Source organism: Rhea pennata, chromosome 12 (assembly GCF_028389875.1).
Source record: "Rhea pennata isolate bPtePen1 chromosome 12, bPtePen1.pri, whole genome shotgun sequence".
Taxonomy (NCBI): Eukaryota; Metazoa; Chordata; class Aves; order Rheiformes; family Rheidae; genus Rhea; species Rhea pennata.
Window position 1 is genome coordinate 16632980 of NC_084674.1, and position 27407 is coordinate 16660386.

The 27407-nt window shown below is 39.7% G+C and overlaps 1 protein-coding gene across 7 annotated transcripts in view; it reads left to right on the plus strand.

Annotated features, from left to right (window-relative positions):
- The window catches only part of BICD2 (BICD cargo adaptor 2), a 96101-nt gene that overhangs the window by 32840 nt on the left and 35854 nt on the right, over nucleotides 1–27407 (plus strand). For all 7 annotated transcript variants that reach the window (XM_062585204.1, XM_062585200.1, XM_062585199.1 and 4 more), the window contains exon 2: nucleotides 17611–17823. In XM_062585204.1, coding sequence (XP_062441188.1) covers nucleotides 17611–17823 — 213 coding nt within the window. The remainder of the gene's footprint in view (nucleotides 1–17610; nucleotides 17824–27407) is intronic.

The following is a 27407-nucleotide window of genomic DNA, read 5'->3' on the forward strand; positions in this document are numbered from 1 at the left end:
AAATACACATGCTTGGGTGTGTAGGCTTCGGCTGTTAGTGACGTCCCATCTCACACTTCTAGCTGACAGTGTTTAATTAGAGCCTGCTGTGATGAGAGCTTCTGACTCCAGGGCATTCACAGTTGGACAGAAGTTGCATAGCTTGCTGCCAGCGTAGCTTTTGGTGTTGGATTGAGCCTGTTTTCTTTACCTTTTTTAAACCTCTTATACTTTTGAAGATTACTTTTTCATCTCAGAAAATTGGTTAGCGAAGTAATTGTCTGAGGAATTAGGGGAAGCTGACAAATAACAAAAATGCATTGGCTTTGAGTCACACAAGCATCATAGTGCTGCTGTTGAAGGACGGATCAAAGAATGAAAAATACTGTCCCTTGTATAATAACTTTCTGTTCTGACATTCTGATGCTGAGTGTAAGAACATAAATATGTTTGTTCTGTTGATTGTGCTTCTGCGGAGATGACCATAGGCACTGCTCTTTGTTTGATACGGAAGCCAGCAGTGTGATTTATATAAAAATACATGGGAGAATACTGCTACTGGCTCAAGGTGCAAGTCAGGAGGGAGCAGTGTCAATCCCATGCATACAATGTGATCTGTAGCTTCTTTTATTCATTTTGAAGTCCATAAGTAAGTGTTTTCTGGAAAACTGAGTTTATAGCAAAGTTAGATAAAGAAAAGATAGTAATGAAGGAGTAGCCTTTGGAAGCTGGTACAACATATACAAATGTTGGGACACTGGCACCAGTGATGTTTGTCTGTCCTATATTGGTTGTTTAAATCCCCTTGGGTTAAGTACATTTTGCACTAGTTGGTGTTGTCTGCTTTTTGACATGATGGAAGAATTCAATGGGTGAAGTATAACAAAAGGTTTTTTTGGTTATCTCTCTCTTCCCCTTACCTGCCTTTTTTCCCAGTAGATTTGGTACTATCCCTTCTGCAGTTCACAGGGTACTGGGAGTGTTGTTTCCCTGTGACAGATGAGGAAACTGAAGCAGAAAATGATGAAATGGCTGTCCAAAGAATCACATGCCAATCCATTGAAGTGCCAGAAATAAAAGCTAGTCTCTTGACTCCAAGCCATTTATGGCTCTTAATACTTAGCCTGCTAACTTAACAAAGGCTGCTTGGTTGGAAGAAGGCAATTGTAAGAATTAGATTCCATGATTACTATTAGCAGGCAGGTTTTTATGAGCAGTTTCTTGTTTGTTTATTTTCTAGAAGGGTGTTTTCTTTTAATCCTTCAGAGAGGTGAAACTGGGATGAAGTCAGGAAAAAGCTAATCTTTTCAGGCAGGAGAGAGGAAGCTTGTAGGTATCCGTGGTGCTTCTGAGCTGACCTAAACACAGAGTGACCAACACAGAGGGATTTTTCTCTGTCCTTTCTTACCCTGTTCTTTTATTTTCTAGTACAGATCTCTGTACCTGTTCCAATTTTTGGTTAGATATGTGCTGACGACCTTGTTTTATGCAGATTGGCGTTGTCATGTTAGGAACCAGCCTTTTGACCTCTGAAATTATATCGTCCTTTTGGCATCATCCTCTAATTCATTCTCTGTTCTTCAGCGTAAGATCTGATGAAGAAATAAGACTAAAGAGGCCAAAAAAACAAATAATAATATAGAATTAAACTAGGTCATGTGGGGGAGGGGGAGTATTGTTTGAAGAAAATTGTATTTTTGCTGTATTCTGTTTACAAAGCTGTTCTGGAAAGGGCTTCTATTTTTTAGCTTGTCCATGTACACACATTTGGGTAACAATATATATCGTGTGTTAATAGTTTTAGTGGCAGGTCTTAGACTATTTTGTATCCACGAGCGAGAACGCTGTTTAACTTTGGCAAATCTAAGATCTAGCTTAGAATTTACCCAAGTCATTATTTTCAAGTCTTATTTTGACATTGGAGTGTTATTTCCAAGATCAGTTTACTGTTAGTTATATGTGCAGATTCCTTAGCCCCAAGCTTGTAATTAGTCAACAGGTTGACTTTTTCTCCCTTCCTTCGCTTCTCCTTCTCTTGTTCTTCACATGCTTTTGTAACTATTTAATCCTGACACTTAGCAGAAAACACGAATGACTCCTTCCCACTTGTTTTTCTTTTGAATTTTTTATGTATCGTATTGATTCCATTTTGAGAAATGCTGTGTTTGCTATTTCATCAGAAATACCTTGTATTTTTAGGCATCAATAAACCATATATACCTCTTCTGTATGTTGCACTGTTTGTTCAACACAGTGGTAACCAGGCATGGCCAGGATTATTTACTTACTACTGCATGATTAAATTATGCCGGTAGAAATAAATTCTTGGTTTAGGTATTTGCTAGCAGTGAAGCAATATAATGAAGTTGAAGGTTCCTTGACTGGGAGGCTCTGCAGGCTTGCATGTTATTCCTTCTCTCATGTTGATTGATGTTTAACCTCCTCATATCTCTATTTCCCTTATGAATCCATCCTTTTTGCCAGAGTTTATTTTCCAGGATTGAAAAGTGTAAAAATGTTATGTGTAAGGTAAAAGCCCAAGTAAATTACTTGTCATTTCACTTGTTTTGTCATTCTTAAGAACAGTGGAAATCTGAAATGTATGTGTAAAACCTTGCCTAGTTCTTCTGTGTGTATGTTATTGTAAGTTGAGATATTTCTCTAGTCTAATATAAATGTTGATTATGCAGGTCTTTTCAGAAAACGCAGAAAACAAAACTAAGGCACTGAGATTCGTAGCATGAATTTATTACTTGACCTATACATTTTTTTTCTGCTATGCCTTGTCATAGGTGCCTAAGACAAAACTGCTTGTCTCTTACTTTGTATGAAATCTAAAAGCCTTTTCTAAAAATGTTTTATTACTAACCACTCTGTTTAGTGTACCATTGTACCATGTAATACAATCCCTTGCTGCCAATGTATGGGTACATGTCATGGATAGAAAAATACAGTATGACTAGTCAGTGACCTTTTTTTTTTTGATCTTATGCTCTATAATAGCACAGAGTACTGGCTAGCAGTGCCTGGCTTCAGGATCCTGATAAATCACTGGGAGGCTCCTATGAATTATGCATGACTGCCTGACCCATTCGCAGCAAATCTGTTTGTGGTGCAAGGCAGGTCACGAGATTGCATTTGTGATTAAGGCTCCTGACTGCAGAAGTGTTCACAGTCGTGGTCTTACATGATTTGCCTTAACAGTCTACCTGTTGTTCCCTCGCTTAGGAAATGGTTGGAGGAAAGGTTTTACAAATTTTCAGATGAAGTAGTCTCTGAGTCTTAAAGGTACTGTTTCAAGAGGAAATCTGGTGAATCTAGTGGTAGTTTAAAATATTCAATACATATTTTTATCTTAGTATTTAAGCAAAAACATTACAGGAATAGAACAATGTCAGTGAGGCCAGTTTGTGGGATGACTTGCTAAACTGAATTTATATAGTGATATATAGAGAGATTATAGAGTGAGTTTATAATTGAGTGATAGAGAACACCTTTTTTTCCACTTCTTAATGTGTTTTATCTGTATATTATGAGAAGGAGGGTGGGATGCCTCAAATTATGAGTCAGTAATGGGGGGAGAACAGCTCAAGGAATTTCACCTTGGGTCAGTAGTGACTAGAAGTAATCACTATTTGATGCATGATCTGTAGGAAACAAATGGTTTTGGATGGGCAGATGTCTGTATCAAGAAAGCCTAGGGATTAAGGCAGTTTGAATGTCTGGGACTAGTACTGAACTGGTGCCAAAAAAGCACAGCTACTCCTAGTTAGCAATCAAAGAAATTTCTTGTTTCTTCATTTAGATCTGAAAATCACTGTTTTCTAGTCCTGAAGTATCTAGCTCTTCTCCTTTTTGCAGTGCCAAACTATCTGGTTATGCTTTTTCTGTGCTTTTTGAATGCAGCCTTTAAGCTATTTTTGTTGTAATTTGTAGTTATCAGCTTGAAATTCTTAGCTCTTGTTGCTGAGAATTATTGTTTTAGGAAAATACCGTGCCTCTGCTGCCTCTGCCTACACTTGCTGAGATTATGCTACCTGATTTGCATGCACTCGTTAAAGTGGTCCTGGTTCTAATATGTTGTTGTTCACCTATAAGTTCTAGTTCAGGCTTATTGGTGAATAAAAAACCTGAAGGACAAGCATTGTAGTTGCCGTAAATAATTTTCTGAATAGATCTGTAGTGAGGCTGCGAGCCTTGCTGAGGAGGGGACGGGCACAGAAGCAGCTCTCTGCCACTCCTGAGCTGGGATGTGCGAGGGGAGGGATGGCCTTTGTGTCAGGGCACTGGTGACGAGAGGGTGGTGGGAGAAACCAATGCTGATAGTCCTCTTCATGCTGGATCTTGTGTGCCTTTCTAAATCTCCTGACTCGAGCTGTCATATTAACACCTTTTCACATGAACTCACTTTGGAAGCAAACTAGTTCTTAGCTGGTTCAGCGGTTTCCGCACCAGAAGCCAAATTCTTTGCTACCATAATTCTTTTGCAGTCTCTAGACTACTTGTGTCCTACATTTAAAAAAAAAAAAAAAAAAAAAAAAATCCATTTCCAATGTTTTTCATGTCTATAAACAAATGAAATACCGGTGATTTTAAGTGAGGTGTCTCCTAAGCTGCTTTGAGTGTTGCTACTGCTTTCACTGGGCCTGTATTTTATCCCTCACATTCCCCCCTCCCTATTTTTTTTTTTTTTTTTTTTTTTTTTTTTGGCTAAGTCATGTCAAAGGAATATTTGAGGGAGGTAAGGAGGCTGTGGCCTCTTCTCAGCTGTGTCCAGTATGGCCCATATCTGACCACAAGCATCATCTAACAAGATGCAGAGTTGGTACTTAGCTATTGGTTTAGGCACAACTCCATTTAGTCCTCCAACTACACAAACTGATATGGTTTGCATAGTTTGTGTCAAGATAACTAAGCTGACAGGCTAAATTAGACTTTTCATTCTGGATCCAGTGCACTGAAGCAGTATATCCTAAATATTGGCTGGAGTGTGTTTTTTACTATAAAAATAAAATTCCCTCTAAATCATCTGCGGAATGTCCCTCTAATCAGTGAGGGAGAACACTGCGATCTTACAGAGCATTTGCATTTGTTTCTGCTGAACTGAAACCTGGTTAAGTCTTGCGGATGTTGGGTGATCGCGCTGGCTCAGCTGGAAAGGAAGGAAAGGAGCTCTGGAGCTTGACCGCTTAGCTTGTCAGCCTGCCCCTTTCATCTCACTCTTAAATTACTGGAGTATGCATTTTGCTCTGTTATCGCTGTTAGTTTTGGAGAGGGAAACTGTGTGTCTAGTTTTTCTTCTTCTGTGTTGCTTTCACATCTCTAAGAAGCAGAATGAGTAGGAGCCTACATGGGAATAATTCACGCAACACAAGACCCAGAAGTCATCTGAACCTCATTGTGTTACCAACGTTTCATGTTTTTTTGAGGGGGGAGTGTTTTTGTTTTGTTTTTGTTTTCTGGAATTTATTCCCTCAGAAGCTCTTTTAGAAAACTCTGCATGCTTTGTTCCAGGGACATGGTGGCACGCATGCCTGTCCTCTGCTTGTACTGCAGCTTCCCCATTGCTGCCAAGGGTGTGTTAATGCAGTAGGTCTGATTAAAGGTGCTGGGATAATTTTGAAGAAATGTGAAGGAAATCAGTCGTGGCACGCTGGAGTAGGGATTTTGTGATCTTGACAGGGCAGCTGAGCTGGGCCAAAAGCTGCTGCTGTAGAGAGGGGCCTCTTCTCAGGGCAAAGCTGCAGCCTGCCCTGGTCAGGCAGGAAAATGTTCCCCTTTTTATTTTTCTCAGGGTTTGTTTTCTCTCACTTTTGCAGCCTGAAGCCACTACTGCGTCAGCTGTGCTGCTGTACCGAGAGAAGGGAGCTGAGGCCACCCTTCCAGCGGCAGCCAGCTCTCGCGTTGCACGGGGAGTTTGTGTTGTGCTCCAGGGCCTGGCCCCCATGCACTGGTGCCTGGTGTTGGTGTGGTACCAAGGCAGCCAGAATAAGAAACTCTCACAGCTGAAAATCAAACAGCACTGTGTGCTCTTTCAGCTGGATCAATCCCTTGCTAGTGCAGTGAATGCCAGTGTTTGTCCGAGTGCGGCAGCAGGAGGAGAAAGGGACGAGGAGCCAAGAGCATCTGAGCCAGTGGGAACATAGCGTTATGTCATGCTCACAGGATTACTGTGTTTATGGGAGCACATTAAAGTGCTTGTGTCACTGCAGCTTTAGGCTTCTGATCCAGGACTAAGGCATTTCTTCCTGAGGACTTTGAGAAGCTTTTAATCAAAGCATTAGTTATTAGTTGAACAATGCATATATGACCACTATGCCATGAGCGTTTAAAATGAGAATATGTGAATGCATTGCACAAGCACAATACATTACTTCCTTTTGTTAAACTCTTTGCTCTCTGCAAAGAGACTTAAATCTTTTGTGAACAGTGTTTTTTACACTTTGCTGTCATTATTTTAGATCATTATAGTCATAATGAATTTGTTGCTGTAAAAGTATGCAGTGGCTTGGTGACACCATGGAAAGCATCTTTTATTTTGAACCTGATAAGCAGAAAATGTTAGGAGCTGAAATGATGCTAAAATTTTCTAATTAATTTTGGAAGATGAAAATACAGAAGCAGGAAGAAAAATTTGAGTGGCTTTTAGTGCTAATTAATCTTCTGATGCATATTAATATACCCTGATTAGCTTACTGTTGATGAGACATACTGATAATTAAAATGAAATTGCTAGGAGGAAAATTTAAAAATGGGAGTTTTTCACTTAGAGGGAGGAGAATATCAATATTACATGATACCTTTTGAAAACTGCTTGCAAACAAAATTCTAGCTTGTTACCTGAGCTGCTCTTCTAATGAAAAATGCTTTTCTGAACAAAATTGAGAGCCATATTCAAGTTGCAAGTGGGTTTGCACATAGCTGTTCAGTAAACCTGTAGTCTGAAGGAAGCATTATCTAGTGCATATAGATCACTAACATCTTGACTCTCCTTCAATTGAAGGATTTAAGGTTAAACATTCACTTGCAGCTTTTTATTTTCCTTTGCAGTGGTAGCTCTTAGACTTTTATTTTCCTTGATCCAGTTTCAGTTGCAGAAAACTGGCAGGACTTTAAGAAATGTTTTTTTTTTGATTGTCTTAAAGTCGTTTGTCACTTTGTTGCTATCTTACCAGATCTGTGGAATAAACAAAGAAAACCCCCTGAAGTTCAGTATCAATACCAGGAAATGTCTGTTAGAAACTTACGGTTTTATATGTTGTTGATCTTTATCCAGAGCTTATATACTATACGCTAACTTTGGCTGGGAATCTATGATAAGCAGAGAGCATAAAACTATGTTTGATTTCCAAGCTCTGTATTGATATGAATAAAGCGGTCTGGCCCCCTCAAAATAGCAAAATAACCCACAGTATGATGGAGGAGGTTGGTAGTGACTTGGGGAACAAAGAATGGCTGGGAACCTCTGAGTTTAAGCCCTTAATAGTAGAGGAAAATTAAGTCTTGGCCATTAGTAAAGTATATAGTTTTGAAAATTGCAAGAGTAGTGTTTTCAAAGAGTTCTGTCATTGCTGAAGCAAGCTGAAGCTTCTAGGTGCTGGATGGTGTGTATTTCATGATGCATGGCCATGAAGGTTTTTTCATTGATTGATGCAGGCAATGCGCTGTCCATCAGAAGAGAGGGTCCCTGGGCCAGACTTGTGGATGTGAACTGAGGCTGCTTCTCCCATGGAAGGAGTTCAATAGAGCAGCACGAAAAGTTTTAGCTTACTTGGAAAGCCTAGGCTATAACTTGATCAATTCCAAAAAGTCTTAAAGATATAAAGCTTGTTTACTTCAGCAGTAAGAAGACTTTAAAAATTATTTTTGAGGTAAGTTGACTAGCGAAAATGTCTTTCCCCCCTTTGTAAGCAAAGCATTTGTACACTGTGGCCTTATGCTTCATATAAAGGACATTAGTATTTGCTGTTAAATAATTATAAAGGAAGGGAAATTGAGTATTACCTGCAAATTGAACGGTTTGTAGTAGTGAAGTCAATTACCCAACAATTTGAAGAAAGCTAAGAGTCTGAAGAGGACTGTGATATTTCTGTTACTTCATCAGCAATTTCAGATTGGTTTGTTGGTGTTGCTCCTTTTTAGCCCGTGATCCTGATTGGTATTTAAAGGCCTTGGTACGATGCTTTGCTTTCTACTTTAAGATAACTTGGTGGTAATGCCAGCGGTCTTGTTTTTTTTTTTTTTTTTTTTTTTTTTTCCTATAAACTGCTCCTTCGTGGTTTCAGTGCGGTTCAGGCTTCACAAGCAGTATAGCAATAAAGCCAGTTTCTATCTGCTGCTCCCAGTCTAATGCTCAATCTCTTATTCTCCCTTTTCTTGTATATGTATACAGATACGTGCACAGCTGCAGCCAGCAACATCTCTTATGCTCTGTGTTTGTAGTCAGTACTAGTGAACCTTTTGACTCCTGTAGCTTAAGTTTTGGACTGTCCATGGCACAGGCTCATTACTTTGGACAACAAATTTGTTAGGAGTACACAGTGGCACGTAGGTGTGTCTTGTGTTTATGCTGTATGAACGGTGGCCTGAGCAACCTCAGTTCTAGCAGGGTCTGTGACCAATACACAGATCAAAAACAAACTGAATGGCTGTCGCTTATATCTTCTCCTATAGCAGTGCTATTTCTTGCTCGCTCTCTCCGTTGTAATGCTGTGCCCTGCAAAATCACAAAAGGAACAACCTCCCCCCCCTCCCTTTTCTAAAGCTAGAATCAATGAGCTTAGGTGGTACTTTTTCAAATTTTTGTCCTACTACTGTTGCCAAGCTTGGATGTGGTCTTGAAAGTTTTGGTGCTTTTCCATCTTGTCCAAGTCTCATTCCAATGCAATGCAGGAGAGCTCACGAGTGATTCTTTTTCAACAGCAGTTTGAAATACTTCAGGGCAAAGTTTGAGTCCTATTCCAAAAGCCTTTCCTTGGGAGGCTTTATTTAGTTAAATCCTGCAAGTTGCACTGAAACCTCTCTTTGTAAATCAGTGAAGGGTTTTTAAAGTGGAAGGCCTTGCCTAGCTTTTTGATTTTTAATAAAGACAGACAACTGGGTGGTGGTGGCAGTACTGGTTGGCCCACTGACAGCACTGGGATGGAGGATTGCATGCTTGCAGGTAGCTGCCCGCCCTGGGAATCTGAATTTGGTGTCTGCACATTTTTCTACCACAGTAGTATGGGGTTAGGACATCTCAGTTCAGCTAAGTTCTTGCTCCACTTACTGCCTAATTTGAGAAAACTAGTAAGTTAAAATATTGCTACTTTGTTCTTTCTGTATTATTCTTGACTCAGATGTTTATTTGTATTTTTTATGTAGGTGGTTTTCAGACTCTTTATTCTTGATTAGAAAGAGCATATTAATTTTTAGTTCTCTGAAGCATCAGGGACGAAACACTATTCTAGTCTTTTTTGCCGTGTTCTCCCTCTGTGCATGGGTCTAGTTTTGCCAGGAGAGTCTGTTTCCCGGCAATGATTGTGTGTGCTGCAGAGTACTGAATGTGTATGACCGTATGGGCAGCACCTAATGTTTCTGTAAATACTGTATTGCAAAAAATACTAGTTAAACTCTCTGCTCAGCAACTATATTTGCCACCTGGGATATCTGCATGCTTTAAGGGTTTCAGGCAAGGAGGAGTAGAGCTCTGGAAAACTTTGGCTTACTTGAATTTTACCTTCTCCTTTTTCTTTCTTCCCCTTTCAGAAAATGGACTTGATACACAGTGGGAAAATTAGATAGTATATATGTCATTCACTGAAAGATGTGCTACTATCCATGTTCATCAGGGTGTCTTTCCCTCCCTCCTCCTGCAAATGGAAAACAAGCTTCCAGAAATGCTCAAAACCTGGGTTTATTGAAGAAGCATTTGACATTCTTGAGCTGGTGAGGAAGAGGAGTGCGATAACCTCCCTGATGTTGGGACAGACGGAGAGCAGATTCAAATAGACAGCTTGTGTCTCAAGCTCCAATCTTAACCTACCAAGAAGTGCGTTAGGCACAAGATCATGGGGTGGTGCCTGCCGTGTTACCACCTCCCTGCTAGAAATCATGTGTCAGTCAGCTGATTCAATTGAGCACAGTGTTAAAGCCACTTAGTAGCTGAAAAAATTCTTGATTATCATTACTTCAAAAGTAATAAAGGTAATTTACAGTTGCATGGGATGTTTCTTGTATGCCCTTGTTAGGAGTCTTTTGCAGAGTGGGAGCCATATGTTGAAATTTGCAAAACTTTTATTTCACAAGTATATGTAAATACAAATTGTAAGCAATTACAGAATAGAAGTTGAAATCATTAATAGCTGTAATACTTTTCCCCCCCCTGCTGCCACTCATGAGTGACTGGAGTGAAGGACCAGTATGTGAGGGTTTTTTTGTTTTTTGTTTGTGTTTTTTTGTGCTTTTTTGTTGTTTTGTTTTCTTTTTTCAGAGAAGAAGCTGTGCATTTGCTGTGGAGCTGTGATAAACAGCAGGCAGCTGCACAAATGACCAAATGGTCATTTATTGTCCTGTATACAAAAAGGTGTTAGCAAGCTCGGGATCCTTGTCTCCAGATCACAGTTAGTGCTCAGTTCTTGGCTGTAGGCGATGTGTAACTTGTTAAGCAAGTACTTAGGTCACTTTGAATATCTGACCTTTGGCATATTTTAGAAAATGGTGGACTTCTATTTTGGTACTACTTAGCTGTTTCTAACTTCGTAAGGAAAGAATGTGAAATACTCTGTTTGGACCAAAGAAAATTTTTTTATTGTTTTGCCTTGTATTCAGCTTAAAGAAATACAAAAGCAAAACATTTTAGTGAAATAAATGTATATCCTCAACTTTTTCAACTTTGTTACAAGCTGGAGATCTATCTTTTGTCTGAAGTAGGTTGCGGGTGTTGCTAGGATGGCCTGTACTGTCCTGAAGTTGCTTTGTACTGTGGAGCTCTGAACCTCTTCAGGATTCTGTGCTGTTTATTTCCTGCCTTTTTCTCAATCCCCCAAATCTATATTCTTTTTAAGCAGTTGTCTTTCTCTGTCCCGTTGGTTCTTTAAATGGACAGATTTTAGTATACCAGTGGTGATATGTGAATTTCTAAACACTTTATCTTAGAAACCTCCTTCACTAAAATATTTTTTGTTTCTTTCCATTTTCTTGTGTGTTTTTATGACAAGAGAAACTCTCCATAATTTTGAGTAAGAGGGAAATCTTTCTTTTGCTGTTGATTAATTGTGGAGTTTGTTCCTCTATAACATTTCCAGGATTTTGTGATTCTTTGTCAGTGTGTCTGCTTTAAGTAGCTATGAGGTTTTTTCTTCTCTTTCCTGTTCTTATTCAGAGCTGCATTTTGACTCTCTCACTAATTTAAGAAGAATATATACAGGCTGAGAAAGGTAATGTAGTGTTTAAGGAGGCAGCATATAGTTGCCTCCAAAGCATACCAATCTTTGCACAGCATTTGAACTCAAACGGCAGAACTTTGCACGTTCCTTGGGGACGCCAGTTTTTTAAAGAAGTCACTGAAGAAATGGGGTGGTGATGGTTTTTGCTCCAGCTCAGAAACTTCTCTTTCCCAGCTTGATTTTTTTGTTTTTTGTTTTTTTTTTTTTTTTTTTAAGGGGAAAGGGAGGGTACCTGTATTAGCCTATCAGGAGATGAGCAGCCACTCTACAAGGTCACCTTCTTCCTGTGACTGAAAGAGGTCCAAAGTCTGATCCTATGACTTTCTGCTATGCTGACCAGACCCCAGGTAGTTCATGAACCTCTTGTTTTTAGCAGTGCAGTTTAGAAAGTCTTAGAAAATACAGAAGTGTATCTAGTAAATTTGAGTAAATTTTGTGATCTTTGGGATCTTCTGTTTCTGACTAATAGATGTCTGGAATGACAAATCTAAGAGGGAGGCAAACAGAACATCTCTGTTCTGAAATTCCATGAGGGCTGGGGCTTTGCTGGGATTTGAGCATGACTAAGGTCAATTCATGCATCTCCTGTATCACACTGGGCATTTTAAGAGGAGAACAATGTTTTAAACTTTCAAACTAGCTTCTTTCAGAGATTCTTCACATTTCTTAAGATCAGTGAATGCGAAGGCCAAACCTTTTCTTCTAAAAGATTAGGTTTAAAATCTTAACAAGATCATTAAAAAGTACCTAAAATATTAACAAGTATTTCTGATCTTCAAAGAACTACTTTCCTGAAGTGTGCTATTTTATGTGAAGTCTCTTAATATTTCACTACTATGGATTACATGGAAAAATATCTCCTCGTCTCCAAGAGAGTTGATTGAGTTCTTCATGTAAAATATACAGCTGAAGCTCTGTATTCATCAAACCTAGGTGAAACTTTGCCTTTTATCCAGTCTGTCTTTTGGAAATTGGTACTTTAAACCCAATTTAAATGGAGTTTGATCCAAGGCTTTGAAATGATTTGATTTGGCAGTTTTGCATAACATCCCAGTTTCTACATGAGTCTTCCTCCTCCCTTCCTATCCAAATTTCTTTTTCCACTCTTAATTATTATGGAGAGTTTTGAATTCTTGAGATTAAGGCATCATTTGCTGAAGATTAAATTTACAGAAAGCTCCTTAACACAATTAGATTTTTCTAGACTCCTTAAGAGTGTGTTAGTGATTATGTACTATACTAATTCTTTTGAGTCCACTGATGCAAGTAATATTGCAACATGAAATTTGATTCAAGGGCATTTCAGTTGATAATACTTATTTTGGTGAACCTTCATCAGCTGGGTTAAAATTCTCATTGGCTTCAGTGGCGCCATAATTAGCCTTTGGCAGCATTTCCTAAACAATTCTCTGGGGCTGAAGGATCACGTATACTTATGTGACTGATAGGTGACAGCAGTCTGACGAGATAAACTTTGTCTGTATTTCAGTTAATCAGCAGCTTTCTGCATTGTCATTGTTTCCAGGAAAAAGCTTACTAACTTAGTTTGTTCACATTACCATTTGAAATAGGGGAAAAAATGTTTTAGTCTGCAGCAGAACTTGATCTGGACCCTTTCAGGGCATACCCAGCTTGTTGGAAGCAAACTAGATTGTATAGTTCTACTTTGTCATCAGTTTAAAGCCGTATCTTTGCAAAGTTAAGGCCACATGAGCAGACCTCATCCCATAAATTGGGCATTACTGCTTCACTGCGTACTTCAGCAGGATGGAAAGGTAGACTGAAAAGAGAAACATACTTATGGAGGCTACAGCCTCTGTTTCACAAGTAGATGCTTTTTAAAAAATCTGTAAGGCATGCGAGAGAGGAAGAGAGGAAGTAAAATCCTAGTCAGCTAAAAAAGCAGACCCTGCCATAAGGAAGAGATAAAAGTAAATTGTACCTCTGTCCAGCAGTGTAAATTGCTTTGTAGATGTACTGATGATCATATCTGGTTGAATGACTAGCTAGAGAATGTTTTGGTTCATGGGCTCTTTGATTAATTTTAAATATTTCTGTATTTTAAACTGTTGACCTGACCCTGGGAAACCTGAAAGGAAAACAAGTATGAGGAACTTCAGTTGTCCTTTAATATCAGTGTATTGCGGTAACTCTTTGAGGTTACTCTTCAGTAGAATTTAATACTTTGCAGTACTAGCATACAGTAAAGTCTGTGTAAATGAATTGTGTCGAAACTAAGAATTATTTTGTAAAGTCTGCAGTATATACACTAAGAAGATAAAGTTCAGGCAACTTCAGGACATCCTTCTTGCACATACACATTCTGATCCAGGTTTTAATAGGGGAACAGCAACCATCCGTTCAGAGCTGTAGGAGCAAGGCTGCGTTTTAACTGCGTTTGAACATTTCTTCTGCAAAGATGTCTCTGTAGTTGACTCCTCTTTCTAGGTAGTGTAAGGAAGAGGATATCTAGGGTATCCTTCACAGTTAACTGGGCTTTTTAACTCAATGGGAGAGTGACTGTCACAGCTGCTCACTGTCCTCTAGTGTCAGTCCTGTAGTTCCCTGATAGGAGCTGGCAAGGATTTGCCAGGAGAAGGTCTTGCACCACCTCAGCCCAAAACAGAATTACGCAACAAAACTCAGTGCAGCGCAGACTACAAAGATGCCAAGTAGCCCAACATCGCTCCCTTGTTCTCTGCAAAACCAGTGCTCTGATTTACAATGTTCTATTTTCTTCTATTGTGATAGTATAGTAGGCAGAAATAAAGGCTTCAGAAGAGGATTAAAAGCAAAGTAACTTAACTGTGAATTCTATTTCTGTGTTTTCTGTGACGTTACAACAGAAAGAAAGTGAACAGGCCGATACTGACTTTCTTAGGTGCATGAAGGTTTATAGGTTTCATGTACATTAGTAAAAATTCATTTTTCCTTATAACAGCTTGATTTAAAACAGACCTAGATTGTAGCCATGGAAGATAATTGCATTGCCCTGTAATTTTGGACAATTTTGTTAAAGTTGTATTTCCTGTTCTACATAGCCTGTTATGGTTATGTAAATAGCTTTTAAGAGGAATATATGGATTTTTTTTTTTAAGTAAAGGCAAGAAAAATAATGAAATAATGAAGCATGGTTAAAAATGGAGGTACTTTTAAAGTGCTCCCTTATAAATACATACAGATGGAGTCAGTCATTCCAGGCTGCCTGTTCTGTTGACCAGGTGCCTGTTATGAAGGGGTGGAGTATGAGAGTCCCTTTGCTCACAGTTCTCTATTCAATAGCTTTCTGACCCTGGACAGCAATATTATCAATCTAATGTTAGATTTTGCTAGAATTGAAGCTTACTGGTTGAGAGTGAATAACCACATTGCTGTGCAGAAATAGCCATGGCCGTCTTTGGTAGGGACGATGCCTGAGCCCTTTGCCTGAATCTAGGATTTGCCTGTCTCTTATGTTGTAGTGCTGTAACTAAAATCACTGACAGCGCTTATTTTTGCAGTTGGTCCAAGTGAACTGGTATCTGTAGTTCCTGTTTGATCTGCTTAGTTTTGCCATTCAGGACAAGCTATAATAAAAGGCAGCTTCTCAAAAGGGATTCTGACTGTCTCAGAGCATGGAAACTCTCTTTAATATATAAGTAGTGGTAGCTTACTGAACCTCACCTTCCCCTGTGAATAGAGAAGTGTAACTGAGATATCTAATACAATTTTTTTTATTAAAACATGGCAAACATGTCAGTATAAACTAACAAAGAAAACAACTGGTGTGTAAGAGTATGATTAAAATATAGAACGTATTGCTGTAGGATAGTATGGCCAAAAAAAGCATCGAGACGTGAATATAAAGGGATATTTCACTTGGATAACTAAATGTTAATAGATCTTCCAAATTTACATTAAACCTGCTGCTTTGAGGCTTATGGCAATCCTCAGCTCTGGGAGATTGTGTGTGTGTTTTTTTTTTTGTTTGTTTTTTTTTTGTTTTTTTTTTTTTTTTAACCTTTCTCTGAAGCTTCTGGCTTTAGCCTCTGTGGGAGACAGAATATTGGATTAAAAATTTCCCAGTCTTATCCATTATGTCAGTTATTGCATTCAAATACTCATTATCAATAGTAGCATCTGCAAAATGGCAAAATCCTCTCTTCAGTTGTTAGGTCCTTAAAGAAGCCCAGGGCTTAGCCTCTGCATCTAAAGTGTTAAAACTAACTAGTCATTATTCTCAAGAACTTCTTAAATGAATTACTAAGTTACTTGATTTAATCATGCTTGGAGACTCTGCTGTATGGCTGATCAGATGTGGCTTTGAGTATCCTGAATTTACAATATGCACAATGTTGGCATCCCACTACTGAGAAAGCGGTGCCACTCCACTGGGAAGAAAATGGATGCCCGCAGTCCCTTTTTCATTGTCCTAGATTTAAAATAAATTTAAGTCTCCAAAATTTAGATACTGATTCTTTATGGAAAAATGGTAATATATTTGAGGAGAGGCTTGTATGTATTTTTGTTTTGGTTTTGTTTTTATTTGGGTGGGTTTTTTTGCTGTCCCTTTAACGTTTATGGTGATCTTAGGTATTAGGCTTTTAAGCTGCTTTGTTGAAACTGATTTGCCGAGGACTTGCACAGATGGTGCTTTACTTTCTGTCTGAAATGTGACGCTTATTAATTTCCCTTGGGTCATCTCAGTGAATCTGACTAGAATTTCTTCAATGGATATTTGTCTCCTGATTCTCTGGTTTGCTTATCTGAAACGCAGGCACAATCTGATAGCAGCAGTATGTGGGTGCCTTTAACATAGACCTTTAACGTAACGATTCTGTCATTTGTTTCAGCACTGGTATATTCAATAATTACTATGCTGGTAATGAACCTGGTCTAATATGGAGACATAATAAAATATTGAGACCTGCTTGTATTCAAAGCATTTTTTTTTCCTGCATTGATAGTATAGTTTTAAAGAACTAGCAAAAGATGATTATTGAAAATGTAATGCAAATAGACAAGTTTTATGAGATGCTGATCTGTCCTTGAGCTGGCTTAATGCATGGTATTGACGTTGGTTATGAAAACCTGCTGTGTGGACACTGGCACCTTGAAAGATGCTGTTGCACCTGAAAGCTCCAAATACATCTTGGACTGGATTGTTTTGCACATATGCATGGTTTAAGGATAGCATTCATTAATCTCATTGACTTCAGTCCATCTGCCAGGCAGACTCTTACAAGTAGATGCCTGCTTAAAATGTTAAAATCTTTGCTTTATAACATCTATTAGTAAAAACTGCTACAAGATTCTTAAATGCCGCAGTCTAGGGGTTAGGTTGTCTGTCTGAGCTGCTTGCTTGTGTGTTGGAGAACATGGATAAAAACATCACCTGACAGAGTTTAAAACAAAATGAAAACCCCCCAGAAATAAAAAGGAAGAGGTAAAATATTTAAGCAATTAGAATATCAAGACTGAACAGAGGTATGCTTTGCTGCAGAAATTAGTTGTGTGAGGCCTGCCTCTAAGCCCTTGTCATTGATGCCTTGCTCTGAGTAGCCAGCAGAGCTGTCTGGGTGAGCATGCTCTGACCTACTTTAGCCAGTGTGACCTAGGTTAGCTTAACTGGGTTAAGGAGCAGGTCTGCTAACCTGGTTCACTTTGGACTGAAATGGGTTAGCAGGTTTGAGGGGGCAGTAATCTCCACGGTGAGCAGATGAGGGTGTGGTAATATGTTTCTTTGGAATAGCTGGATCAGGAGGAGAGGGTGTACGCACAGACTAGGAGGTGGAACAGGCTGTTAATGCTAAATCTTTTTTTCAGTGATTTGGTCTCTGCAGAAGAAAGTCTGATCACCTACAGAGAATAGGCACGTGCAGAAATGTCTGTTCATCTCAGTCTCCTTGTTGAAAACCAAAGTCTTTAACAGCATTGTCAAGTCAATAGCTTGTTGTTTCCCCCAGAGGGGTTTATATGAGGTTTTGCCTACATATCCAATGTACCACAAGCCTCTGTTTGGGCGCTGCATGTTACTTTCAAGAGTCTTGCATTGAACCCTGTATACCTTGTAAAGATCTAATCTCAGAAAAAGAGATAGGTGTAGGAAAAGCTTGCATTATTTTGCATCAGAAAAATATGGGGGTAAATAATTTCAACTTTTTTAAGAAAAGTTATTTATTCCAAATTCTACATTTACTAATAAGAGGCTTGCTTGCTATCCTAGGCTTTTGGACAGGCCCATACCAACCACAAGAAGGTAGCAGCTGATGGAGAGAGCAGAGAGGAAACCTTGATTCAGGAATCGGCTACCAAGGAAGAGTACTACATGAAAAAAGTTATGGAGCTGCAGACAGAACTGAAGCAGCTGAAAAATGTCCTTGCCAACACCCAGTCTGAAAATGAACGCCTTAATTCTGTTGCACAGGAACTGAAAGAGGTAAGGGAAGATGAAAATGCACACCACAGCTTATATTGTGATTATATGTTCTGGTGCTATGTAACCTTAATAAGGAAGATGCTAGGGTTGATCAGTATCTGCTTATTACTGTCAGCTGGTGAGATGAGTTTTGTCCCCTGAGACTTCAGTAAAGTGTTATATCCAGATGAAACTAATTCAATAGTGCAGTAAATCCAGCTATCTGCTTCCATACACTGAACCAAGGTGCTAGGCCACCACAATGGCTTAAGGTTCTGATCCAGTTCAAGCTTAATCTGCTAGTTTGAATAGCTGCTCATTCTGGAGTAAGTGCTACATTGTGTTCCAGGTCACTTGGCAGGAATGTAACTATGCATCCAGACCACACTGGTACCGCACATGAGTGCTCTAAGTCAGAGAACTTCTGCCTTAAATAGTGGAGGAATCTGTTTAGCCCAGGCACTAAGAATAGCTTTGGATTTATTTTGGATGCATTTTTTTCTGCCTTCCTCTCTACACAGGTATTCTTGCTGCGAATACTTCATGTAGAATTCCCCTCTCTCCTTTTTTATAGTTTACCTATCACTTCTTCCATCCTAGCTTATAGGGATGTGGGTGCATAACAAAACACTAAACAAAAGGAGTGTATAGTCTTGCGTGCTTTCTTTCATGAAAGTGATTACTTTTACCTTTTCATAAGTTTGCTTAACTTACCATCTCAAAGTACCTTTGACCCTTTATTACTCTGGTAGTAAAGCTGCATATTTCTGAGGAGAATAACTATGGAGATTAGTTCAAAATCAAATCTCAAACAATATAGTTGCATATAAAATCTTTAGCTTAACAGGAGTCTGCATGTTACAGATACAGAAAAGATACTTTTACAAGCTCAAACGATTGTTTAAATTTAGACTAGATAAAAGGTTGTAAACCGCAGATAGTGAACAGTTACTCCACAGTTATTCACTCTGAGATTTCATTTACCTTCCTTTGAAGCATCAAGTAGTTGTCTCTTCTGGAGTTGAGATAATCAGCTAGCTTGATAGGTAGATGCTTCCCTGCTAGAAGGAGCCCACATGTGAATCTGAGTGTATTTCGCAGGACCGCAACTGAAAACCAGAAGTGTCCAATTTAACTTCTCCAGGAGTAGTAAAAAAATATGTGGATAGTGTTTGGTATCTGAAGCACTGAAAAAAATCTTAAGATGAGGACTTCTGGAAAATGTAGGTTAGTTCTCTGGAAAAGTAGAGGTTCAATGGTACCTCACTTTTGGTATAACAAAGGAGGAAATTTGATGGACAAACTGTTGCAGGTAATCAAATGAGTCGGTGCAGCTCTTTAATTTCTTGGGCCCTGACTGTGGGATAACAGAACTGGAATCGATCCATGCTGGTCTGCTTAGCCAAAAAAACCAGTTCTTGCAAGCACACACAACCCTGTCTTTATTTCCTAACTTTTAAGAACAGCTTAAAAGGAAAGCTCCCCACCCCAAACAGAGCATTATATCCATAACGGATTCCAAGTGCTGTTTAAAAACATGCTGATTGGCAGATTTCAGTCCAACTGAGTGAGTCACAGTAGTTGAAGGTGATCTTTTTAGATACTGTCATGTTTCAACCTCTCAACCACATTTGCTTGAAGCTGCAAGTTGCTTTACACAACCCTAGGATGAGCTGTTAGTTTGCAAGGTTTTAGGGTGTTTTTCCTGTGCTTTGTCATTCCAAATCCCCCCTTCCCTGCATGCACACACCCTTGCATGAGATGGAAGCCATTCTGTCTGATAGTTTCCAATGAGAGCTGAGCACTGCATGAAGAGGAAAAGTGGGTGATGTCAGGGTTCTTGTGGAAGGTTTACATTTTTGTAAAAATTAAGTCTTTTTTTTTCTTTTTTTTAAAAAAATCTCTCTTATTGAGATGCAGAAGATGTATTTATTTACTGGAATGGAAATCACTGCTGAAAACAATCAGTTGAGTGTTGCTACTGATTGTAAACCTTCAATGGAAACTGAACTGGGTTAAGAAAAAAATCAAAACCTTACGTGATAGATGATAACAGTTGGAAACATGTGGTTATGTGTCTTTCTACAGGTGACCTTGCCAGGCAGTTGGTTATGTGTTGTTTTGTGTCATCTCAGTGCTTTATTCCTCCTTCCTTTCCTCTCTTCATCCTAACTATTTCTTCTGCTGAGGGTATGATTTGAGGGTAGGAAATATTGAGCGGGAAGGTGGAACATGGTCTTCTCTTTTGTACAACATAGGCATAGTGGAAATTTCTTCCTTTAGTTTTTCTGATTACTGGTGGAGAAGAGCTGCAGTAGTTTCTTCATCTTGTTGTAGAGGATGTTTGTAGAGGGATCTAGCCCTTCTACTGTGCATTCTTGCCTATCAAGAGCACTGGCTTGCAAGATGTCTGGTGGAACAGGGACCCCCTCCCCCTGTCCCCCTCCCCCCCAAACACACACCCCATCTCTGCCCCTCTTGCAACTGCCCTGGATTTGATCTGGGGTTGAATCGCTGCCTTACTTCTAAGAGAGATTTACTTGTCAGAGCTGGTTGCAGAAGTTTTTATTTGCTATTTGGTAGCTAGCTGATAGGATACAGAATTATATTGTAACTGGCTTTTGGGGAGAAAAAGAAAAATCTCTTCAGTCGTTAGTATTAGCATGGGGGATGGTTGAGCAAAGCAGGCAGCAGCTCCTCCTGGGTTGCAGAGAGCAGTAGTGGTGGTCATGCAATGAGTGATCGGCATTGATGTGGATCAGCTGGAAGAGCATTCAAGATTGAGCCTTTAAGATGCTCTCATTCCTTTAATTTCTTCTCAGAACACTTGCACAAAAGTGATGAGTGGCTTTTGGAAGGAGAAGAATGACATTTAGTACACCTGGAGTTCCTATAGCAGACACAAGTGATTTTGATACTTTCTATTGAATTATCTAACTTTGGCCTGTTGAGACAGGTTGACAGGGTGGTAACCAATTATGAATTTAAGTGCTGTCATTAGCTAGCTCAGCAGCTTCTGTGTCCTGGAAGAGTCACTGCAAGGAGATCTCCTGAGTAATTGTTAATTGCCACTTCTTTTTGATCCGTTTTCATCTCTCCTGTATTTTCATGGCACCAGAACAGCTGTCATAGGTGACTGGTTTGGTTGATCAATCATCTGGTAGCCATGCTCAAATAATGCACAAGCAGGAAAATAAATGAGCAGTACTTCCCTGGAAAAGTAGGAGGATGTTCTGATTATGTAAACGGTGAAAGAAACTGTATCTTTATATGTGTGCTTTTATACATTAAGGAGAAAAATGTCTAACGTGACATGATGTTATATAATATGTACTAAAGAACGTATTTTTAAAAAGTTTGAGTTATCAGCACCATGTGAGTAACTTTGTCTCCAAGGATATAAAGTGGGAAACTATTTTTCTGAGGTTGGATCCAAAAAAAAAACCTTCATGTGTTTTATTGTCTTGTGTTATCAGTTATTTTTTTCTTGCTTAGCCTTTATCAAGAAAAACTTGTGTCAAATCGGATAACCTATACACCACATCTATCTAGCTCTGCCTACAAGGAAATATCTAGTCTTTTTTGTATGGCTAATGTAGTTCTCACAGGCTCGCTCTCTCATGCACTCTTGTGCATGCTGGCACGCTCTCCCTATAGGATTCTTCTGGAAGGATTTATTGAATTTTGTTTGCAGAGGGGCAGTACTTTGTACATGACTGCCAACTTACAAATATGTTTCTTTCTCTCTTGGGGCAGAGAGACAGCAGTAGACTTTACACTATTCCCCTTTCTAAAAAGGCAAGGGAGCTAGAACAGTTCAAGTCTTTCGCAGAGATATGAGCATCCATTAGTCCCATACTGATAAACTTTTTGACTCCTCTTGCACTGTAGTGTCTTTGGGTTTTTTTCTGTGTTTATTTCTTTCTTCCCCCTGCCCTTTGTGGCCATGTGTTGGCTCCTTCTGTTTGTGCTAACCATGCACAGTGCTGCCTTCTCTTTCTTATGGCAGCAGAGTTTCTTACAAGTTTTCAGTGGGGGAAGTTTTATCTGGGTAAGAAAGCTCTTACCTATTCTTACTTTTTTTTTTTTTTTGGGGGGGGGAGGGTGAGCATCTAGCAGCCCTACACATTGCCAGTACTTGTGCCGGAGAAGGCTGGCACAGAGTATGTGGATTTGAGAGAGACAATTATTTGTCCTGCTGGGCTTTTGTTTGAGTTTTTAATCTTGGGGAAAGGGAACATCTGTGCCTAAACATCTGCAGAAGTCTCTCAGTTTTCCATCCTTTTCTGTTGCCTCTCATCTGAGGAATTGGTCATGAATTTGTTCTTTCGAAGTCACTAGTGACCCTAGCAACCTTCGTGCTCTAGTTAAGCTTTTAAAAGATGTCTGTAACCAAGGTTAAAGTTTACAAAGTTTACCATACTCCCAGGGCAAAAACTAACCAACCTGCCCTGACACAGTCTGTATTTTTCAAAGAAGACCTAGAACTTGGTCTGCTTTTTCTAAAGCTCTATCAGTCCAAACCTCGTGGATAGCTGAGTATTTCAGTCATTGGGCATTTATCTGTGCAATTGCAAGCACTCTGATTAGAACAGATTCACATGGAAGTTGATCTTCAGTCATTGCAAATATAAGACTGTAGCAGATCAGGTTGCCTTGACCATTACTGCCTTGTGCTTGTAGTAACTTAATCGCTTGCAGTCATCTCTCCATATCCTTAGACATGGTAATATTGTAGATTCATGCGTCAGCTTTCTGGTGCCTTGCAATTAAAGTATTTGAACAGAGGGGGAAGAGACTCTGGAAAGCACAGGATGTGTCTATGCATGTATTTGTTAATTCTTAGGAAGTGGTTATTCTTAGGAGCCAGTGCTCTCACCATGGTTGGCCATTATGCTGGTTGTTAGACTTGACCCCACTGGCTGACACTTTTTGCTATAAATGCACAGTAGTGTATTTGTTTGGTTTCTCCAGGTTTTCATAAGAACTATCCTTAACATTATCAGTGAAGGAAGACTATTCCCAAAGTCATGACTGTATTTCTCTTTCCCGGTAGGATTTATAGCTAAGATGCTGAATAGTCCTTTGTGTATTGTTGCTTTCAGTCCTTCCCTCTTGAACACACTGATAATCTGTAAATGAAATGATACAAAAGAACTCCCCTGCAGCCAAAGAAGGAAGACTTCAAAATTATGAAGTCTTTTCAAAATGATGATTGTCTGAGCGCTGGTATTAACAATCAATGCAATCTAAAAGTAGCCAGAGGGGGGAGATGGCGCGTGGGAGGGTGCTCGGTGGACCAGATAACACATCAAATCGGTCACAAAATACAAGACATTAAAATTGAATAAGATTGAGTGCTTTTTAAAAGCAGGAACGGCTTCCCCTGCAGGAACAGCTATGGGCTTGGTATCGCCTGTCACTTTTTGCTCCCATGTGTTGTGTGGGAAGTTTGTTGGAGAACAGGTGCCTTTGCACATTCTCATTCAGCCTGAAAGCACTGAGACCAGTGTGCTTATCAGCACTGTGAGATGTGCTAATTTTGGGGGGCAGGCAGCAGATATGTGGCACGCAGTGCTGTAGAGTAACCCTGGGGATAAAGATGCTTCTCCCCCGTTCCTCCTCACTAGGGATCCCATGGCAAGGCTTTGTTTCTAGGAGAGCCTTTGAGCACTAAGATTCTTGCAGAGCAGATTTCTTAGCCATGGATTGTAGGCCCCTTTTGACTCAGACATAGTCACCACAGCAGTGTATAGAAAGTGTTTTCTTTTTTTGTTTTATTGCTGCTTTTCTAGCATTATACAACAGAGGCACACCAAGACAAAGCTAAGGATTTGCCCTCTGAAAGTGAGTAGTGTGACGGAAAATGAGTTGCTAAATATGCTACATAGGTAAAAACCGCTGTTTACAGATCGAGAATGCTCTGTTTCTGAAAGCAAAGCAATGAGGAGCCTATGTCTTGACAGAACTGAACCCATCAAATTTAGTGTGAATTTTTATTCTCTAATGTTCTGAAAGAATTAAAGGGGTCTCTGTGGTTTATTATTATTAGTTCTTCTCCTTTCTTTTTTTTTCCCTTTCCTTCCTTCCTTCCTTCCTGCTTTTAACTCGGCAGCCCTGGGAGAGCTGATGGGGTAGGTGGGCACAGAAGTCACCCAGCTTTTGTCCGTCACAGGAAACCCAACTGCGGTGACGACCGTGCGATAGATGCACGCTGCTGCAGCACATTGCAGATGGCTGCAGATGGCAGCTGTCTTCTTCCCACCTCTTTATCTTCACTGAAGTTCTTTTTAATATACTGATAATTTCCTGTTTTTTAAATAATTATCAGAATTTAATATTTTTGCAATAAGGAAGTAGCACGTCATTTGTAGCCATTTGAAACATAATTGAAAAAAATTCATTCCAAGGAAGACAAATTGTTGCAAAAATACGTTTGCATGTATTCAAGCAGGCATCTGCTCATGATTTCTCTATTGTTGTTGAGCAGCAATATGTTCAGAGGAAAGATGTTAACAGCATTTCTCTTCCTGTAATGGCTGCTGCCTAGATATTCAGCCTTAAAAAGTGGAGAGAATGCTGAAAATCAGAGATGAAAGTCACCATTGGAACCCTACATATTTTCAGATTCCAGGTTTTGAAGTAGTACTAACATAGATGCTTGTTCTCTTGATGTTATAAGTCTTTTTTAAATATGTTTTTCAGGGTTTCAATTAGCAGTAAGATTCCAGGTTACTGTATTCTTTGGGAAATAAGCTGGTAGCCTGCTTGCTGGGGGGATCTCTTCGTTGTTCTGCTCTAATTAAACTGCCACACGCTTGTCAGTGCAGCTGTAATAGCAGAGCGATTTGGGGCTTCGTGTGACCTTCACTGTGACCCTTCGCCTGCCCTGGCTTTCTGACCACGATAACCAGTGGAGGGGAAAAATCTCTTGTATACAGCTTTAATCTTTTAAATGACCTAAAAATCAGCACGTGCCACTGAGGGAATAGCTGGAAATGCTCTAACTGGTAAAATAATGGCTTGGAGTAACTTTGCGAACCATTAATTAAAGAGGTTTGTTCTTTTCATTCAGCGTGGGGGGAAACAAAAACAAAAATCTTCTGCTCCAGCTTGACAGTAGTGTAATTTTAGGATGCAGAAACTGGGAGATTGCTTTTTCACCTGTGCTTGGCATGATTTCCGTTAAAGTAGGCAGCCCTTGGCAGTGTTTCCAAGTAAGATTTGTTTGGGCCAGTGGGGTGTGGGTTTTGTGTTTTTGTTTTATTTTTTTGACGAAAGGGAAGAGCGTGTAGTACAGTATGCCTCAAAGCAGTACTGTAATGTGCTGGGGGGGGGTCACTTGGTTTCATCCAGTAGATTCCAGCTGATAGACTGACTCAGGACAGCATCCCAAGATCTATTTTCAAGTCTCATACAGTAGGTTTTAAGGACATGAGTTGTGACAAAGCATTGTTCGGGCAGAAGCACGAAGAGCTGGGGAATGTGTGTGTAGTATTAGAAATGACTGTGCTGGGCTGTTGGTACCCTAGCTACTGTACTAAAATCCTTTTTTTCTTTTTCCTTTCTTCTCAACCTGTATTTTGGTGTTCTAATGTAGTTTTGGTATACTTTAATGATATCCTTCTTCCCCAACTTACTTCACCTAAAACAAGGATAGAAGTATATCAGTTCTCCCTCCCATGCCCCTCGTAAATGCCTGCTGGAGAGTCAGCAGATGAAGGCAGGTTCCAGATTTCTTTAAGTGAAACTAATTGATGTTCTGTTTTCTTATTTCATTAGCGAGTGTAGATAACTCATGAACTCATACTACATTTAGTGTTTGATTGCTAGGAGGGGGGTGTCTCCTGCTGCTCTAAAGTTGCAGAGGAGTAAAACACAGGCTAGCCAGTGCTCCCCTCAAAGCTGCCCTCTGTCTGCATAGCAAACTGGCGTTGGCCAGCTCTGCTCCTGTCCTGACGGAAGGGGAAAGACAGAACAGAGTAACGAAGTACTGGGTGATCATGTGCAACAAAATGCAAAGTGCTTCTGCCTGGGGTAACGTAGGTCTGGAAGCTGGAAAAGTATGCACGTTTTCTCTTTAACTGGATTATCCTGGACCTCCGTTACTAACAAAATTGAAAAGATGATTGATTTCGACTTGACAGGTAACTGGTTTGGATCAAGTTTTTGAGAGTAGCTGAGGAAGACCGTTATGTGACAACTATGTGGTGAACGTGAAAAGAGTCAGTACAACGATCTCTGTACAATACTTGGAGTAATATTTGGACAACTTATGGACAACTGGTAATGTAGTTGGTAGTGTCAGCACATACACAAATGCATCCAAGAATAGGCTGCCACCTCTTTGGCTGTCAGTGTTTTGCCCTGATAGAGAGGATCTAACAAAGCAGACTGGAGATTTGCCCTTTCTGTGCCGTTACAACGGCGGTCTGGGATGGTTCTGATGGTTATGCTTCCTCTGCTGCCTGGACAATAGCCCTCGAGGGAGAAGAACTAGCATGGGATCAATGAAAATACATTTGTATAGGACAAAGGGAATCCTCTGCTTTCCTGCTGCAGGTTCTACTTATGTGTAGATTTTTAGGCAGTTTATACAGTTTAATTTTTAGTGTGTTTTTTTTTTCAAAATAGTTCTTATAAAAATGCTTATTATGGAAACATAATAAAGATAAGAATAAAATCCATTTACTCTTACTTGGCTAAGGATTTATTTTCTTTGCTTTATGGAAATAAAGGTTAATAGCCCTATGGCAGGCATACGACAGCCATTTTGAGTGCAGGTTATGTAATTTGGAGCAAAGCAGTGTCTTGCTAATGCCTTGCTCGTGTGCGCTTGGAGGTCAGCTGGTTCTTTGGAGGCACCTCCAGCAGGAGATAGGCTGCTCACTTATGTACATGCAGAGCAGTTGACCCAAAGGTGTTTTTTTGGCTTTTAGAAGCCTCTTGTAGCTGTAAGGTAACAACAGTCAAGGGAGCCAAAGGAAGTCTCTGGAAACAGCATTTTGTCATCACTTGAAAGGTCCAGTTGCTGTGTCCCCACTTCTGTTTCTGTAAACTACAAGTTAGCTCTGATGTGCTGCTTGAGGTTCAACTGTTCATAATTAGTCATAGCATATATTAAGTAATTGTGTTGAATCATCAGAGTATCATTGAAGTCTGCTGCTAAGCAGTAAATGTAGCTGCCCAGAGAAAATCTGAGCTGCTTGTGTCCTGCTGCTGCTGTATCCTACAGTTTTCTATTTGAAAAGAAAACAGTCTGTGATGCAGCAATATTTAAGTTATGCACATTGGTCTGCCTCTTTCTTCCTTGCTTTTCACTTCCCTTCACTTGGTCGCTTTCTCTTAGCAGTGGCTCTGCCTCTGATTAATAAGCGTTTTATGCATTGAGTTCATTGAAAAAAAAAATCATGGTAGACACAAAATTCATACAGTTCCTGTGCAAGTCAGTCTTGTGTATGAAGCGTTAGTTGAAAATGATGCTGGTAAATTAAAAGGAAAAAGCCAACAACTTTGCAATGGGTGATCCTGATTTGGCAGCACTAACCGTGTTAGAGCCTGACTAAGCTTTCACCAAAACTGCCGATTTTGGAACTGTTGCAGTA